The following is a 15,561-nucleotide window of genomic DNA, read 5'->3' as shown; positions in this document are numbered from 1 at the left end:
GTCATTTTTTAAAATAGTTGCCTGACACTGCACTCCTCACTATTGCTTGTATACGACAGGAATTATCATTTTTATTTGCAGACTTTTTTTTTTATGCATGCTGTTAACACAAAAGTGGCATCTCTATATTTGTGTCACCACATCTTTATATGTGGCTCCACGCATGTGTGCGAGCCTGTGCGTTTACACAAACAGGCTGCGGTTGCAGCAGAGTTCAGGTTTCACTTTTATAGGTTGTCTTCTGCTGACTTGAGGCACTGGTCAATGTGGACGGTGCTTTTTTTTGCGCAGAAAGAACACTTTGTTCTGCGGGAGGGAAAATAAACAGGGGTGCCGATGGTACGTGGAGGGAAGGCGGAACGGGCATCAAGCGCAGCGTTTTAGGGACTGGTATGGATAGTATGGACGTGGAGATGATAAAATAATGCTGTGACAGTTGGCACTCTTTTTTTCCCCCTTGTGTATCCCAACACACACACACACACACGCTTCCTCAGTATTGGCTGCTTGTGGGAGTCAGAGGTTATGTTTTTGGTCCCAACGAGGAAAAGGGCAACATTACAAGTCCCGTTTCAATTAAGTCTGAGAGACAGATCCGGCTACGTTATTGCTTGGGGGAATAAATGGCACAGGACGAGACCATACATCATTCGCTTATATGCAAACACTTCACCCTAGCCACTGACATTTACTCAATCCTGAGCCTTCTACATTTCTCGACTGTAGGCACATTGTAATTTTGTTTTGATGTGCAGAGGCTTTGGGTCAGCACATTGCCTCAGTCAGTGGTGAGCAGCGAGGAAGGAGGATCTCACTCCAAATCCTGCATGTAGCGTGTGATGACTGCCACGTTGCCTGTCCTACAGCACTTCCTGAATAATGTGAGGCTGGGTTGATATTTTCATTTGGAGCACAAATGACACTCTCAAGCCTCAGCCCTGATGTGTTTATTGGCCGAGCTGGAAGTTTCCCGGTCTGTCATCCGCATATATAAATATATTTTCTGCGCCATTTACTTTAAGTATAGCGGTTGTCATGAAATCAGCGCTGTGTCATGTACACCTTAAATATTTGATGCTTTTGAGGAGCTGTAATTTGCCGTCACATGAGTGAACTCTGGAGCTCTGCTGGGCTGTACATGAAAGGAAATATGATTTTAAATGTAAAGCCCACAGAACAAGATGATTTGTGAACTCTGTGAAGGGCTATTAAAAATAAAGTTAATATTATAGTCTGTTTAAAGTTAAAATTCCTCAGACATGAAAAGATAAGATTTTATTTCCCCTTCATGTCAAGGAAGTGTGAATAAAACTGCTGCTGAAATTTGACCAACCAAGAAAACCTCAAATAGACCAGATTTTTTTTTTCGAAACACACATTTGTCATATTTTGAAGCTTTTCTTTTTGAAGAAAAGAAACTTGGCCATTATGTCCAGAGGTGCATAACCACTCCCCTTGTCACTCCTCACAAGCGCAGGCCTGTGTAACTAAAAAAAAAAAAAAAAAAGTGTGATGCCACTTTTAAGCCTGAGCGTTTTTTTGTCAGAGGAACTACTCAAAAACTCATCCGGCCCTTTATTTCAGATACGCACTGCAGTCGGTATGTTTAAATGAAAGAAAGGCCTCCTCTTAATTTGAATCTCTGTTCCGCTCTGCCTTATTTTTCCTTCCCTGTTAAAATGTCTATTAACAGTTGCGTCATTCTTAGTTTATAGGAAGCTGCAGTATTCCAGTCTGTTCACAATTAATGATCTGTGGCATAACACCCATTAACACTTTTCTAATGTGACACAAAAATATGGTTAGTATTATCATTAAGGAAATTATGATGGAGCCGTGGAAAAATCCCATTAGCACGGCTGTCAGTGCTCTTGACATGCGGCTCTGTGTGTTGGACTGGGTGTCGCGGGAGCTGGCCGATATCTCTTCTTACTCCATGGCATGTGTCTCTCTTGTTGTCATGGATTGTCTGCCACATGGAGAAGGAGTTCTGATTCAGAGACAGTGATTGATTTCCAGCACTGCTGCAAACGATACGTCGCTCGCCCTATTTGCATCTATCTCATTTTCCTGTACGAATGGCGTCAGGATTTTCAGGAAGCTAAATTTGCAATAATTGCATCATGAGATTATTGATTCATGACGTTTCTTTTTATTGCTACTAGTGGAGATCGTTATTTATTTTTTTTTTGAATAAGTGCTCTTATGAGTTGCTTACAGTACGTGGCAATATATGAAGGATTATAAATATTATGCAACGTGATTAACATGCTCCTCTATTGCAAATTATTTATGACACTAATCACCAGTTCAAATAATGCTCATTAAGAAAGTTATTCATGTGCAGTGTGTGTCCTCCTCCCTCCCTTCCCAGCCCTAATTGAGGAGGGTTGACCTCTTGACCCGAGCTAAATTGAGTTGTAGTCCCTGTGGCGAGCGTCTCCTTCCCGGTCAGTCAGGGCGGATTACACAGCCATTGTGTTCGGCACTGTATCGTCCAAGCTGGCTGTAACCAAGCAGATGAGTCACGCATATCCAGGAACACACTCAGGGCTTTTTTTATTTTTTTTAAATGCCTGAGAAATGCTGCGAGATGCTCATGCACACAAGCATGCACGCAGCAGTACGTGGCACTCCTCAAGCAAAAGCGCAAAAATGTACATTTAAACACAGGCGTTTGTGCGCATACAACACACTCTCTTACGCAACAGGAATTCATTGGATGGATTAGGAGAAGTCCAAGCTGCTGAGAGTTTGCTGTGTTTTGCTTATTTATGTCTGCTAAATCATAGTCAATCAATAGTTTTGTGCGGGCGCGATGCATCGCGGGCTGTGCACGCGGTGATCAATCTGCTTTTGTTTTGTATTTTTGTTTTTGACCTCACGTCTTGTTTTGCTCCCCAATCTGCGGAAAATTAATTCGTCCCTTAAAAGGAAATGTCCTGTCTTGGGGATTGTCACTCTGAATATAATAACAGTTACTCTACGTCCACTTTTGTGTGCGGCCGGTGTGTTAATTAGTGGCCTTTAATGCGGTGCCACTTGTTGTGGGATTATGTTTTTCCTGCTCCGCGTTTTGAAAATCAAAGGAGCAGTGCTGAAATGGTCCCATGTGTGTTTGGTATTGTATCAACAAAACCTAGCAGCATGATTACAGTTTGTCACTGGCTGAGTGATACACTGTACCTTGTCAAACATTAATTAACTGATAGCAGTGGTGAATTAACAACAATGTGGACTGAGTTTCATTCAATTGAAGTTGCAGTCATTATGAGGCGATCATGAGCTTTAGAGTGTATTAATTAAAAGTGTCCAGCTACTTGTATTTGTTCTGCGTTCTGATTGTTGATCAAATGTCCAGCCAGTAAGAAACATCACAGGAGTTTGCTTGACAGCTCACCCTCCATGATCGCTCCTAGCCAGCCATTAATTATCCAGCAGACAGGTGCAAACGAGAAAAGAATTTGCACCGTGATGGAAGTTGTTTACTTTCAATGACAAAACTTTTAATAAGTTCACAGTGGTGACAAATCATCGCAAACTGCCGTAATATTTAAGTTCTTATAGCATTGTAAAATAGAATTTTCTGCCTGAACTCCCACATCTCACCAACAGGGACGGTGATCAAAACAAAACCTCCAGCTCCCACCACCAATCTCTGATAGAACCATGGGGGATTTATTAGGACCCCCTATCCCTAGCCCATTTAAATGATCCTAGATGCAAGGCGCTCAACAGTGCTGGAGAAACTCATTAAACTCTCAGGGCGTCAGCCACTAAGGCCTCCTTTAACAGGACAAGGTTTCTGTGTTGGCTGCTGCAGTCCTCTTTGGTGGCTCAGAGGGATATACCTCCATGGTGTCCAACTGTCTATTCCATCACTTTTAATTGATTTAGCTAATTAATTGCCAGACCCGTGACCATTTGTTTAGCATATTTCCTGTGTGCGTCAACTGAAATTGTTACTAAGGGAAATATTTCCGATCAGACTTCTTCGTATTTGAGTGAACCGTTGCATTTCTTTGCAAAGGTTAATTTGATTAAAAGCTCCTCGCAGGAATTCCTTGGGCATACAGTTTTGGCTGGACAAGGCCCGACAGCCAAACGTCGTTGCTCCGTCGTTTGCCATCTTCATAAGAAACAGCTCGACACTTTCCTCTTCATTTTTCACTGAGGTTTGACACCCTGCTTGACACTGACTCGTGCTCCCCTGAGGGAAAGGCTTCTGCCACCATAGGATCCTGCCTTAATTATGCAAAGTACAGGATATTTTGTGCGATTTTAAAAGTGCGCCAGTTTCTGCTTTGGCAGTCGCTGCCACACTCCCCTACTGGGAGGTCCTGTCAGACTCCCCCCTTCCTCTTTGCCCAGGAAAATGAAAGGCTAGAAAGAAAAGACATAATGGAGAATGCATTTCAACTGCAGGGGTGGAACGCAGAGGCGTAAGAAGTCCTCAGTGAGACCCTCATTTTACATGGAACAGGTGGGAGACTCTTTTGTTCTCTTCCCGCTGTTAAAATCCATTTCATTTCTTGTACTTGACATGCCACAAGGAACTCTCACCAGTTCCAAAAAGGCTCGGATGTAAAAGGTTCCTACCTTTTACCAAACAGAAGTCGTGTTTTTCAAGGCCAGTGCCGTTGTCAAAAAGTCAAAAGTGGTTTAGTTGCCATGCGCCTAATGAGCAAATTTGAGTGGCGATCAAGCCGTCACTATTTTGTCAGCCATCCTGTTAAAGAGCAAAAGCACTTTTTGCAGCTGCCTCGGCTGTTACGACACATAGTGTGAACGTACATTTCATAAACGTAAGTTTGCTTTGCGTTTAAGCTTGGATCGCTGTCAGCTTTAGAAAGGCTCGTATTTATTCTGGAACCTACAAATCTTCCTTTTGATACCCACCTAATTTAACTAACCAAGGCAATATACAAGCTTCTCACTAATGCAGTCATCAAGGTGTTTTTTACTTGGTCACTGTTGATGTTGGGAGGACGTTTCATGGGAGACCTTCATAATTCATCAAGTCATTACCCAGTCCAATATGTTATTTACGTGGGTGGTTGTTTGCCTTGTTGCCAAACCTCATACATATGAAAGGCTTGTGTGGATTCCCAAACCACAGGTTGAGCTGTCGAAAGCTGTTGAAATCTCTTGGAGTTTCCATGCAGAAAATCTCAATAGTAAATAATAAAAAAGAAGGAAATCTCAATGTGTCTAACTTGTTTTTCACTGTTAACTGTTTCTTTCCCTCTTTTTCTCCCTTTTCCCTTTTTCTGGCAGTAGAAGACAATGTGACAGAGGACCAGCACAGTCCTGGGCAGACTGCCATTCCAAGCGGTAATGCTCCATTTCATATTTCATCATTTTCGGCTGGAAAGTGGATCATGTGTCTCTGTGTGTGTGTGTGTGTAAAATCTTTGTTGGGTTCAGAACGATATGAAGTATGTACTTCCTGTTTTTGAGGTTTTCATACTGTAAACTGCATGGCCGCATGTGTTTTTGTAAGAGACGGGCAGAGCGGTGGCGCTCCTTTTCTTTGTTTGTGTGTTTGTGTGCATGCATACATGCAGGTGTGCTTAAAGCCGTCCTTGTGTTTCTGTGTGTTCCTGCCATTTTTTTTTTACACTCTTTGTTTCCCAACCCTCTGTATGATGTAGAATAGAGCTACCCAGATGAATGTGTCCTGTCTCCACGCGTGCCATTCACAGTGGCCCTCCAGGAACAGAGCGGTAATTCAGGTCAGGCTAGCAGAAAGCCCCCTATGAATGAAGCCTGCTCCTGATGCACCACACTGTATATTTTCATTTCATTTGTCTCTGGTAAAGGTTAAGTCTCAGGCGTGGTTATTTTAAACCCGATATGGATGGTTTTGCCCAGCAGGCTGGGGACCCTGGGTACTCCTAGGCTGCCACATTAGTCCAGCATTTACCCATAGCCTTCTGAGTCCTCCTGTGTAAAATACAGATACAATAGATCCTGGCTTTTCTCAGCTCTTCAAGACTAGAGCGTTATTGTTTCAGTTTTTTGTTTGCAATCTCTCTGCAAACCTACGCTTTAGCGTCTAGAAGGTATTCAGAGGTAGATTTGAGAGTCTTGAGTTGCAGCAAACAGAAGCAGGCCAATGCCTCAGACATCTTGCAGCGCAGAGAGCGCCATTTCTGACCTTTGGCGCTATCAATCATCCCCTCACATGTGTTTCAGATTAACCCCTTAGTGTGGGATAGATCAGATTTTGTATTTTTGTAACGTTTTGTATCATTTGTGATCGGGTCCGGAAAAAGCAGAGCAGTATCTATCTGCTGCTGCGTTAATGTGTATTGATGACTATTGGTGGGTGGTTCTGTGGAAAGAAACTGCCTCCTTAGCCCCTCTAACCCCAGCTCAAGGGATGAACGACTGGGCATAAAAGGCAGACTTGCCTCAGAGACCTCCTGTCATCCAGAGCCAAAGTAGAGCTAATGAGTGTGCCTGATTACAACGACCCCCTCAGACACACGAATCTCCCCTCTCCCCGTCCCTCCACCAGCTCTATCTCCAGAGTGAGGGGAGACAGCCGCCACATGATCGATGTCTGCCTGTGGAGAAATCAGGAGGGCGCACAAATTAATTTCTCACTTTCCTCATTTGACTTCGTCTGACTGACTTATTTTTTAACCCCCTCTCAGGATGCAGCATGAAGAAATGGCCAGTGGGAGAAATCGTTGTTTGCGGCGGCGAACTTTTACGACGCCGGGAGGTTTCTCCCTGCGATTTCTCCAACTTCAAAAAGCGCCTCACCGCCGCTTCTGTCTTTATCGTGGCGGCAGTGATTCATCCTTACGGTCGGTCATGGCCCAAACAAGCTCTTTTTAATGTCAAATTTAAACGCAGTGGAAAAGCTTACCTGCTTTTCATGCATTTGCCACTTTGACAGACACGGCCACAATAGCCATTAGACTCCTGACATGCTAAGGGCTTAATCAGACATGGTGTCAAGATCTGCCTCATAAGTAGACCCCCAGTCGTGCTCTTCTGTGACTCTGCAAGCGTTCTGCAGACCCTGCATCCTGTTTCTCATTCATGTTTGATATGTGGCAAAGGCAAAGGAGAAATGCTAACAAAAGGGGCCCTCTAAAAGATAGACAGTATTATGCATAGTATAGAGGGGCAGGAACAGTATGATATCTGAGATTTAATGAGGCAGTGCGCTTTTTTACACAGAGTGTCGAGCAGGCTTAAGATCTGCAGCTTGGCTTTACCACTGTGCTGCCTGTGTGTAATTATAACCACATGCTCCGCGCTTTTTCTTCTCTCTTATATATACATCCCTTTCTTTTTCCTTTCTTTCTTTTTCGCTCTCGGCTATGTCAGACCGAGGCTGTTTTTTTTTTTGTTTTTTTTTTGGTAGAAGGTGTCAGCTCTGTCAAAGCGGAGTGGACTGAGGCAAACAGGAGGGTTATAGAGATCTGAAGGGGCGTCTGGGTGGCAAGGTGCCGTAGTGAAGAAGTAGCGTGGCGTAGCGGTGCGGCGTCTGAGACTCAGCTCTGGCTGAGGTTGAGGCTGCCCACAGATCAATGTACTGCAGGGCTCACTACAGCAGGAAGAGGAAAAGGACTCTTTCACTCCACCACTTCAGAAAATCATATTCTCTATTATTCATTTCCTTTGATGTTTTACTGCACTAATGGCATAGCAAGGCGCTCCGTTCAATATTATCACTCCCTGCGAGAGAGCAAGTGAGACAGGGTGAGGGAGAGAAAGAGAGCATTTGGTGTGTTCAAATGTTGTTTCTCATTCAGCTGCTTTGATTTCCATTCTTCTTTGTGCGCTCATATCTTTTTCTGGTGCAGAGATTTTAATGGCAGTTGATGCCGTCTGTATACCTGTGATTACACACGCTGCTTCCTTCATGTAGTGCACTCTGTGTTCCTTCTCACTCCTCCTATAATTGTTTGGCACCTTTTCTCTCTCTGTGCTGCTTGTATCCTTATCTCAGCACGCATGATAAAATTTTCATAAATATACGGCATGTTTGTTTGTTTTTTTGTGTGTGTACGTGTGTGCGCGGAACGTATAACAGGGTGGGAAACATTTTCTGCCGGCGCATCACTTTGAGCTCGTAATGTGTTTAGCGGTCTAAGAGGGAGGACTTTTGACAAACACCTCTGCTAATCTACTTCCAAATTTCAATGCATCATGCATCAAAATATTAAACAGCAATTAGTCCTTAATATGAATCTTGGGGACTTGAGGCAGATAAATCAAATTGCACACGCCGACCATATGAACACAGGCTCCCTCCATGCAAATTCTTGACGATCGTTAACAATCTGGCAAGTGTCAAGCGCACAGCCTCGTCGTCGGATCATGACATTCTTTAATGATGGGGGATCAGTGGATGTGATGGTCTAAGTGGAGAGCCCCAAATCCCATCCACACAGAGGAGGATACACTCGGAGGCACATGTGGCATTAGAATGTAGTGTGACCTATATATGGCGAGTGCTCGGCAAAAGTTTTAGATTTTTAAATAATGAGGTGCCGGCAACCGTGTGAAGGTTATTCAATCTTAATGTCCTCCTATTTCTGACAGCCTCCCTCACTCTGATAAAGGAGCGCACTCACCTTTGATCAGGCCCGCCGACATGTGTCGACAGAAGCTGCTCGCTGGTTAAAATAAATTCTTAATTCGAACTTGGGGGTGGGTGGTTGTAGGGTGGGTTGCAGGGGAGGGGGCATCATAGGATCAGGATCTCTGGGAAATGATGGGGAAATGAGGAGATGGGTGAGCTGGTAATGATGTTTTCGACACCAAGGTCTTTTATAGCATAGAGGAAGACTCAGGCTAGACCCTGATGGAGCTAGACATGCTGTATCTACAGGCAAGTAAGAGCATAGCCCTCAGTGATTTCACACTTCTCCTGCTCAGTGTTTTGGGGCTGCATTTGAATGAATTTCAGTATAAAACACTGTCATCCATCACATGTTGCATTTCAAAAATTGCTTTGTACCCAACAACAACTTGTCCTTGTTCTAGGCGCTCTATATTTTATTTAATCTTTAAACTGGGGTTAGACATAAAATCTCCAGTGTGGTTAAGAAGCAGGGTTCATGGTGAGAGTTAACTTTTCAGATCAGGATTCTGCTGAGTTCTGCCTTCGCTGCTTGGCCAGACTTGTCACTTTGCCGTTTCATTTTTCTCCCCTTTGAGAATTCCTGTGCATTCCTGCCCTTCCTCCTCCCCCCATGGTCAGCATCTCCACCTGTCTCAGTGTGTGGGCCAGACAGTGGGGGGGGGGGGGGCGCGAGCGTGGGCTTCCCTGCTAGGGACCACGGGTCCCTGGTGGGGCTAATGGAGCAGAGAAAAAGAATATCAATTAAAAGGTTATAAATATTTAAGAGCAGAAATATTCAATAATATAAGGGTGGGGGGTCCAGGGGACTCTTCAACTCACAAGATGAAAGTTGTGGCATGATAAATGTCACTTGGCGCCATAAGAGACAAGAGTGTGTGTGATGGATGGACTCGGATTCAGACAAATATTACATGGCTCTGAAGGTGTCAATCATCATTCAGATCTCCACTTTTTATTAGTACGGTGCTAATGTGCTTTTAGTACCATAAAGACTGAAAATTCATCCTTAAAAATCTTTCAGTCAGATCTTCATTATATTCCCCGTATGAATAATTTCCCGGTCCGAGCGCCGATCGTCTTGCTTCGAGCTGACCTTACCAGAATATGGATCAGCAGTCAATGTAGCTTCCCTCTTGTCTTCACCTTCTATGCCAGAGTTGTCAAGATGATTATCAAAATTAACAAGGGCGTGATGAAAAATTCTCAATATGCCACGCAGCTTCGCCTCATATTCCACACGTGATTGTCAGGATTTCCGAGCATGCCGGTATCGATCTGCTGTCCAGCCTGTGGAGACTGGTAGAAGAGGATGTCCTGATCTGATGGATTACTGTATGAGGCCCAGAGGCACAAGAACCTCAGTATTGACGCGGCTCTTTAATCCCAGGGTTGGACGTGACCTTGCCGTGTCAAGGCCCCACCTCCCCCGCTCCCCGGACCACCACCCCCCTCCCCCAAACATGTAGCAGTTTACACTTCCAGCGCCGCATCGCAGTGGTGCACCGGAGGTCACTCAGCTTGACCAAGAGCACTGACCCAGCTTGGATTCGCTGGAAGTTGCAGCTGAAACTTGTCACTCGAAGCAAGCGAAAACAAGGGAGCGAAGCTCAAACCCGCACATGCATAAACCTCCCTGGGTTTTAATGTCTCAGTTTCTCTGAACTCTTTTTTTTCCTTCGGTCGTTACCATTGATCTATCGCCCTCGAAACAACGTGAGAATGTCATCTTGATACGAACGGCAGAGTGGAACGCAGCCGCATGCTGCACCGAGAAATGCATTTCTTCTGTCAGTTAAAACATAAAATGCTTAAATGTAGCCATCAGTTGTTGTCTCTGACAGGACTGAGCTGTAATATTAGAGAAATTAATGATTCATAAAGGCCGTTAGAAAAAAAAAACATCGAAGTCTTAACCTCCTCCACAGGCGCCCTGTAAAAAAAGACGTGAAGTGTTCACATTGCAGCGCATATTGTGAATTCTGTGTCTCTGTGTGTGGATGAATCATAAGTCTATATTGTGTGGCTTTTGGCCTCAGTCAGAAGTGTTTCCCCCAGAGCAAGAAAGGCCTGCATCTGTGAGGATTGGGTTGGGATTTTCATTTTCTTGAAACACCTTCTGTTCTGTTCTGCATGGTCCCACCAGGGACCACAGAGCTGATATTTTTAGAGGGCATGTTCCGAGAGCCTCAGTCGCCAAGAGGGAAGGACAATAGAGGGTGTGATGTTACATCAATACGTGGCGCAAGAGGGGGAAAGGAAAAATCCTGGGTGGCCTTGATGAGTTCTGGAACGCCTTTCCTCAAGGAATTACACAGAGCACCCTACAGAAGGAGGACTTAAAATGGCCGCCCATGTGCACGTACGCCCGGTGTATGCATATACACCCACACCTGCACACATCGGTGCCACACACTCCTTTGTCCTCAGGCGCTGTTAACTGTGTGCTAGGCGAAAAAAACAGGCTTCCTCCTAACGCTCCCCTCCGGAGTTTTAGGACAAGCTGAGGAACACATCGGTGGGGCTTAAAATGGCTGCCAGTGTAGTGCAAGGGCTCTTCTCCCCCACAAAGCCTTAACCAGGGTGACATGATTGTTTGATTGTAAGTATGGCTTTTTAATCAGTCTTATTGTGAAGTGTAATGGTCACAGCGGGGGAGAGAGAGGGCTGCAGGCCATGCTGCCTATTTATAAGATGCTGTTGCAAGCCAGATTCGCTTTACTCTGTTCCGAGCCGAGATGTTTGCGGTTCGCTGCGAGCGGGCGGTTTGATTTGTCGTCCGAATATTCCAGCGGCACGTGAGCGGCTTCAGATTAGACCGCCGTTTTGAAAGATGATTCCTAGTCCAGGTTCAGGGTAGTCAGTCGCCCACCCCTGGCACTGCTGCAGCACAAAGCCAACAAGAGACAAAACTGCAGATGGATTGAAGAATATTGATGTGCGCGACCCGCGGCTGCCTGCGAGCAAGGCTGAATAATTTAGGGAAGTGTGTCGTGACGACAGCCGAACACACACCAATCTCAGTTTTGTGTGTCTTACTGTGCTCCGCTCCATACATCCACAATTCTGGCCTAGATGTCTGGATAATATGGCGAGGTCTGTCTCCTTGGATAGACGCTGACTGATGCAATTCAGCGCTCACTGGTGGAATTTCATATTTCTTTGGTCGAGCCAAAACTGCAATCCAGGATTTATTAACTACACATATTCCCATCAGTCTAGTTTCATATACTGAAGTTTTGCTTGGGTGAAGCAGGGCAAACACAACGTAAAACCATTTCTAATAACAGAGGTGTGTGTGTGTGTGTGTTAGATTTGTGTGTGTGAGTGTTGTGCCACCTTGTCTGTGTGTGCCTGTATATCTCTCACCCTCACCTGCCCAACAGTTCTGTTATGGCATGAGTGGTTGAGTTACAGAGGCCCAAATTGAACCTGCATTTTTATTACAGCTTTTATTATTGTTTTTATTAAATCCAGAGTCTAGAAATCCATTTTATTGTCACCCAGAGGAAGCTGTAGTGCCTCACTGTGTGGGTCACCCCTCTGACTATGTGGTGCTGTCATTTCCTGTGGCTCGGCAGATCCAGAGTGCGCCCTCGAGAGGGCGGCGGAGGATGGTGAGACCGGGCGTCTGAGGAAGAGGCTGCTCTCTCCAGAGGAAGGAGAGGAGGGAGAGGAGGAGGACGAGGAGCCCGCGCTGCACAGCTGCGACAGCTGCCGGCAGGTGTTCGAGTCGCTGAGCGATCTCACCGAACACAAGATTAATCAATGCCAGCTGACAGGTAAACAACGTTCAGCCCACCGAGCCTCCCCTCCACTCTGCCACTCAGCTCTTCTCCCACTCCCACTCTCGCTCTGTGTCTTCACCAGAGAATATGCCACACTATGTGTGTTAGTACACTACACCAAGGGGAGCACAACACCAGACTACCAGCTTCCTTGGTAGATATCCAACAACACAGACACACACAGGCCTCACACACACTGCACATTATTTATATATGCTGTACATCAATATCTACAGGCGTGACATACAAACAGGCCTCCATGTGTCCTTATAACAGATCACTGTAGGCTACAGTATGTGTATTTATAGTATGTGCATTGTGTCCTTGCCTGTTTCAGTGTAACATTTTATACAGCTCTATACTAATTCTAACATTTCACTAGAGTGCACCATGCAGCTACGAGGTCCCACAGTAACCAGACCACCAACTGGAAACAGATCCTTGCTCCAGGAAAGTCCCTCAGCTGGTCCCAGTGCTAGCTAGCTGCAGTAGTAATACGTAGTGGGACTGAAAGAGAAGGATGCCATTGGCAGACTGTGTCATTGACCTGTTGATGGATGAATAGGGCTATAAATACCCTGACAAGGTGGCAGACAGAACTAATGATGTGAACTGAAGGTTTCCATGTGTTTCTCCTGGACTTGCTGTCCTCCTTTACTCGTCCTGATGGGCCTGCGTTGAGAAAATGCCATCTGACACACATTTCCCAACGTTTGGGCTCAGGCCGCGTCTCTTCTTATCTCGTTCAGAAGCAGAACACGAACGGGCCAAAATGTGACGATGGTGCTTCTGATGTAGCGCAGAAGCTGCCGTTTATCATTTCAAAGCGAATCCAAAGCACCGCTCGAGAGAAAGCGAGTGTAGCCTCTGCTCTGTTTACATTCAAGCAGAGTTTGATTTCATATTTTGCAACCCACAATCAGCAAACCACAAATTATAGGGTAGATATCCCACGAGTTTTACAAAGATTTTCCATTAACTGTAAGCCAGTCTCCCAAACCACGTTTTCTGTTTGTTAGTGTGGGTGTGTGTGTACGTGTGTGTATGTAAGCATGCATATGTGCATCCTGTCATGCAGGGGGCATGACAGAATGCACATATTTGGTGTTAATTTAAGCAGAAATGCATGCATGTTCATCGTCGGAGTGACTTTGCACATGCAGGCATGCCTGTTTGCATGTACGTGTGCCTCTGGTGCGCTCGTGCGTGCGCAAATTCAAAGTGACGCTCAGTCGACTGAAGGTGTGAAAATCAGCGTACTGTTCACTTTGGCATTACTGTCACCCAACAGAAGCGTTCATTGGTTCGCGGAAACTAAATGCAGAATCTTCTGTCACCCTTTTTTCAATGTAACACCCAATTCTATCAGACCAACGCAGATTGGCGGACAGTCTGTTTGGGGAACCTAGGTCTGATTGAATTACGACAATCGTTTAATTATACATATTTGGCGGTGTAATATTTTGGAAATAGTCTGTAATGTTGGAATGGATGTGTGTTTGATTCAGGCCTTTTATGTTCAGCACCACTGTAATGTGGTCATGACTGACTCAGCCATATTTTTCCTATAATTAAGGCTGGCTTTTAAAAATGTCAATCTTACGGACAAATAACTCTTAATTGCTCAATGATGAAAAAAAAAACACAGTTTGGATAAGAGCCCCCGTGGAAACCAAACAAAAGAATCTAATTGCCATTAGGGTATTGTGATTGTGCAGAAACACTCTATTAGTATTCAAACACAGTGGGAGAAAAGAAACTTCTAGATGGCATACTAAGTACTTCTGATGTGTGCGTGCGTGTGTGTGTGTTTGTGTATTCGCTGGAATATGGGAGGAGATTTCCTATGTGGCATTATGTAGACATCCATGACCAATTAATCTGCCTTACATCAAGTCTCTACTCACAGATGGATCCTTTATTAGAACCATTTTCTAATCAACCACCAGCACCTGCTAAACCCTCCATTTTTACAATTTCAAATGTTTTATTTTTGGTAAACAAATTGCGGAGCTTGACTGGAACCAATCCACATATGGAGATTTGCTTTCTGTTCGCTGACAGAACTCAGCTCCTTTTCCCCCAGCTGATGTCCCACAAGCCTGTATTACCAGAACCAGACATGCCCGTCTACACCCACTACCTCACCTGTTTATTCTGGGCCTCGTTATTCGTCTGTGCTCTACAGCAAAACACAGGTTTCACAACGGGAGTGAGACAAAACAGGCTAAATGAAGTCTAAACAGATTCTAGCTGCATGTCGACCACGCCCGACCGACGGAGAGAAAGAGAAAGATGTTACATGTCACCGCGATCAATGGCGGCCATTGTCTCCCCCCCGTCTGGCAGAGGTATAACACCTTTCCGTGCACTTAAGCCGTGACCACTGCAGTGCGCTAAGGGAGCGCATGGGTATGGATTGCCTCGTGTCCCTGATGCGATCGGTGCTATTGATCGCGCTAATGCTGGACTGCGGAGGAAGGCGAGAGTCTGAGAAAGGGAGCGAGGGAGAAGGAGGGAGATGGGGAGAGAGGAAGAGAGAGAGAGAGTGCTGAAGGAATGCGTCCCCAGGGAGCCCGTCTTGGGCTGGGGCAGGGCTTCAGGAATGCTCCCCAGGAGATCCCAGTGAAGGCTAGGGCAGGGCTGGAAGAATGCTCCTCTGGAGAGTTGAGAGTGGAGGCTGGCTGGGGCAGGGCTAGAAGAATGTTCCCCCAGAGCACCCCTTTAACTCTGGAGCAGAAGTGGAGGGGCTCCACGGGGGGAGAGCGCTCCCCCGTCCCCCCTCCGGCTCCAGGATGGCTGCGGATCAGGTTTCCGTGTGGGGATCAGCATCCTGCCGACAGGGCTTTAGGCTGCCCTGGGGAGGAGACAGGAGGCTGAAGGCACTGCTATTCCATAGGCCTTTCCAAAAACACTTCACAAATGCTTTGTCTCCCTGTCTCACGGCATTGTCTGCGCAGCCTTGTATTGTTACTGATCCTTCATGGCGAAAGAGAAACAGTGTCTGTAGTTTGACTTTTGTTCTCAGTTGGCACAAGACATGTTCATATGCTAGATATGAGATTGCAGCGGCAGGCAAGGAAACATGGCATCAGGCCTGCTCGCCAAAGAGATACCTTGCTCCTCGGCTCATTTCAACTCGTGTTTACTAGCTAGCCCACACTG

At 45.6% G+C, this 15,561-nt stretch overlaps 1 protein-coding gene across 4 annotated transcripts in view; it reads left to right on the top strand.

Annotated features, from left to right (window-relative positions):
- The window catches only part of LOC121614714 (zinc finger protein 521-like), an 89,816-nt gene that overhangs the window by 2,620 nt on the left and 71,635 nt on the right, over positions 1-15,561 (top strand). For 2 of the 4 annotated variants that reach the window (XM_041948731.1, XM_041948729.1), the window contains exons 2-3: positions 5,278-5,334; positions 12,190-12,390. Coding sequence is in view for 2 of the 4 variants with exons in the window: in XM_041948729.1 (XP_041804663.1) it covers positions 5,278-5,334; positions 12,190-12,390 (258 nt within the window). In the remaining 2 variants the exon portion in view is untranslated. The remainder of the gene's footprint in view (positions 1-5,277; positions 5,335-12,189; positions 12,391-15,561) is intronic. The other 2 variants (XM_041948732.1, XM_041948730.1) reach the window with 1 other exon arrangement.

Source organism: Chelmon rostratus, chromosome 12 (assembly GCF_017976325.1).
Source record: "Chelmon rostratus isolate fCheRos1 chromosome 12, fCheRos1.pri, whole genome shotgun sequence".
Classification (NCBI taxonomy): domain Eukaryota; kingdom Metazoa; phylum Chordata; class Actinopteri; order Chaetodontiformes; family Chaetodontidae; genus Chelmon; species Chelmon rostratus.
This window is presented reverse-complemented; position numbering and strand designations above follow the sequence as displayed.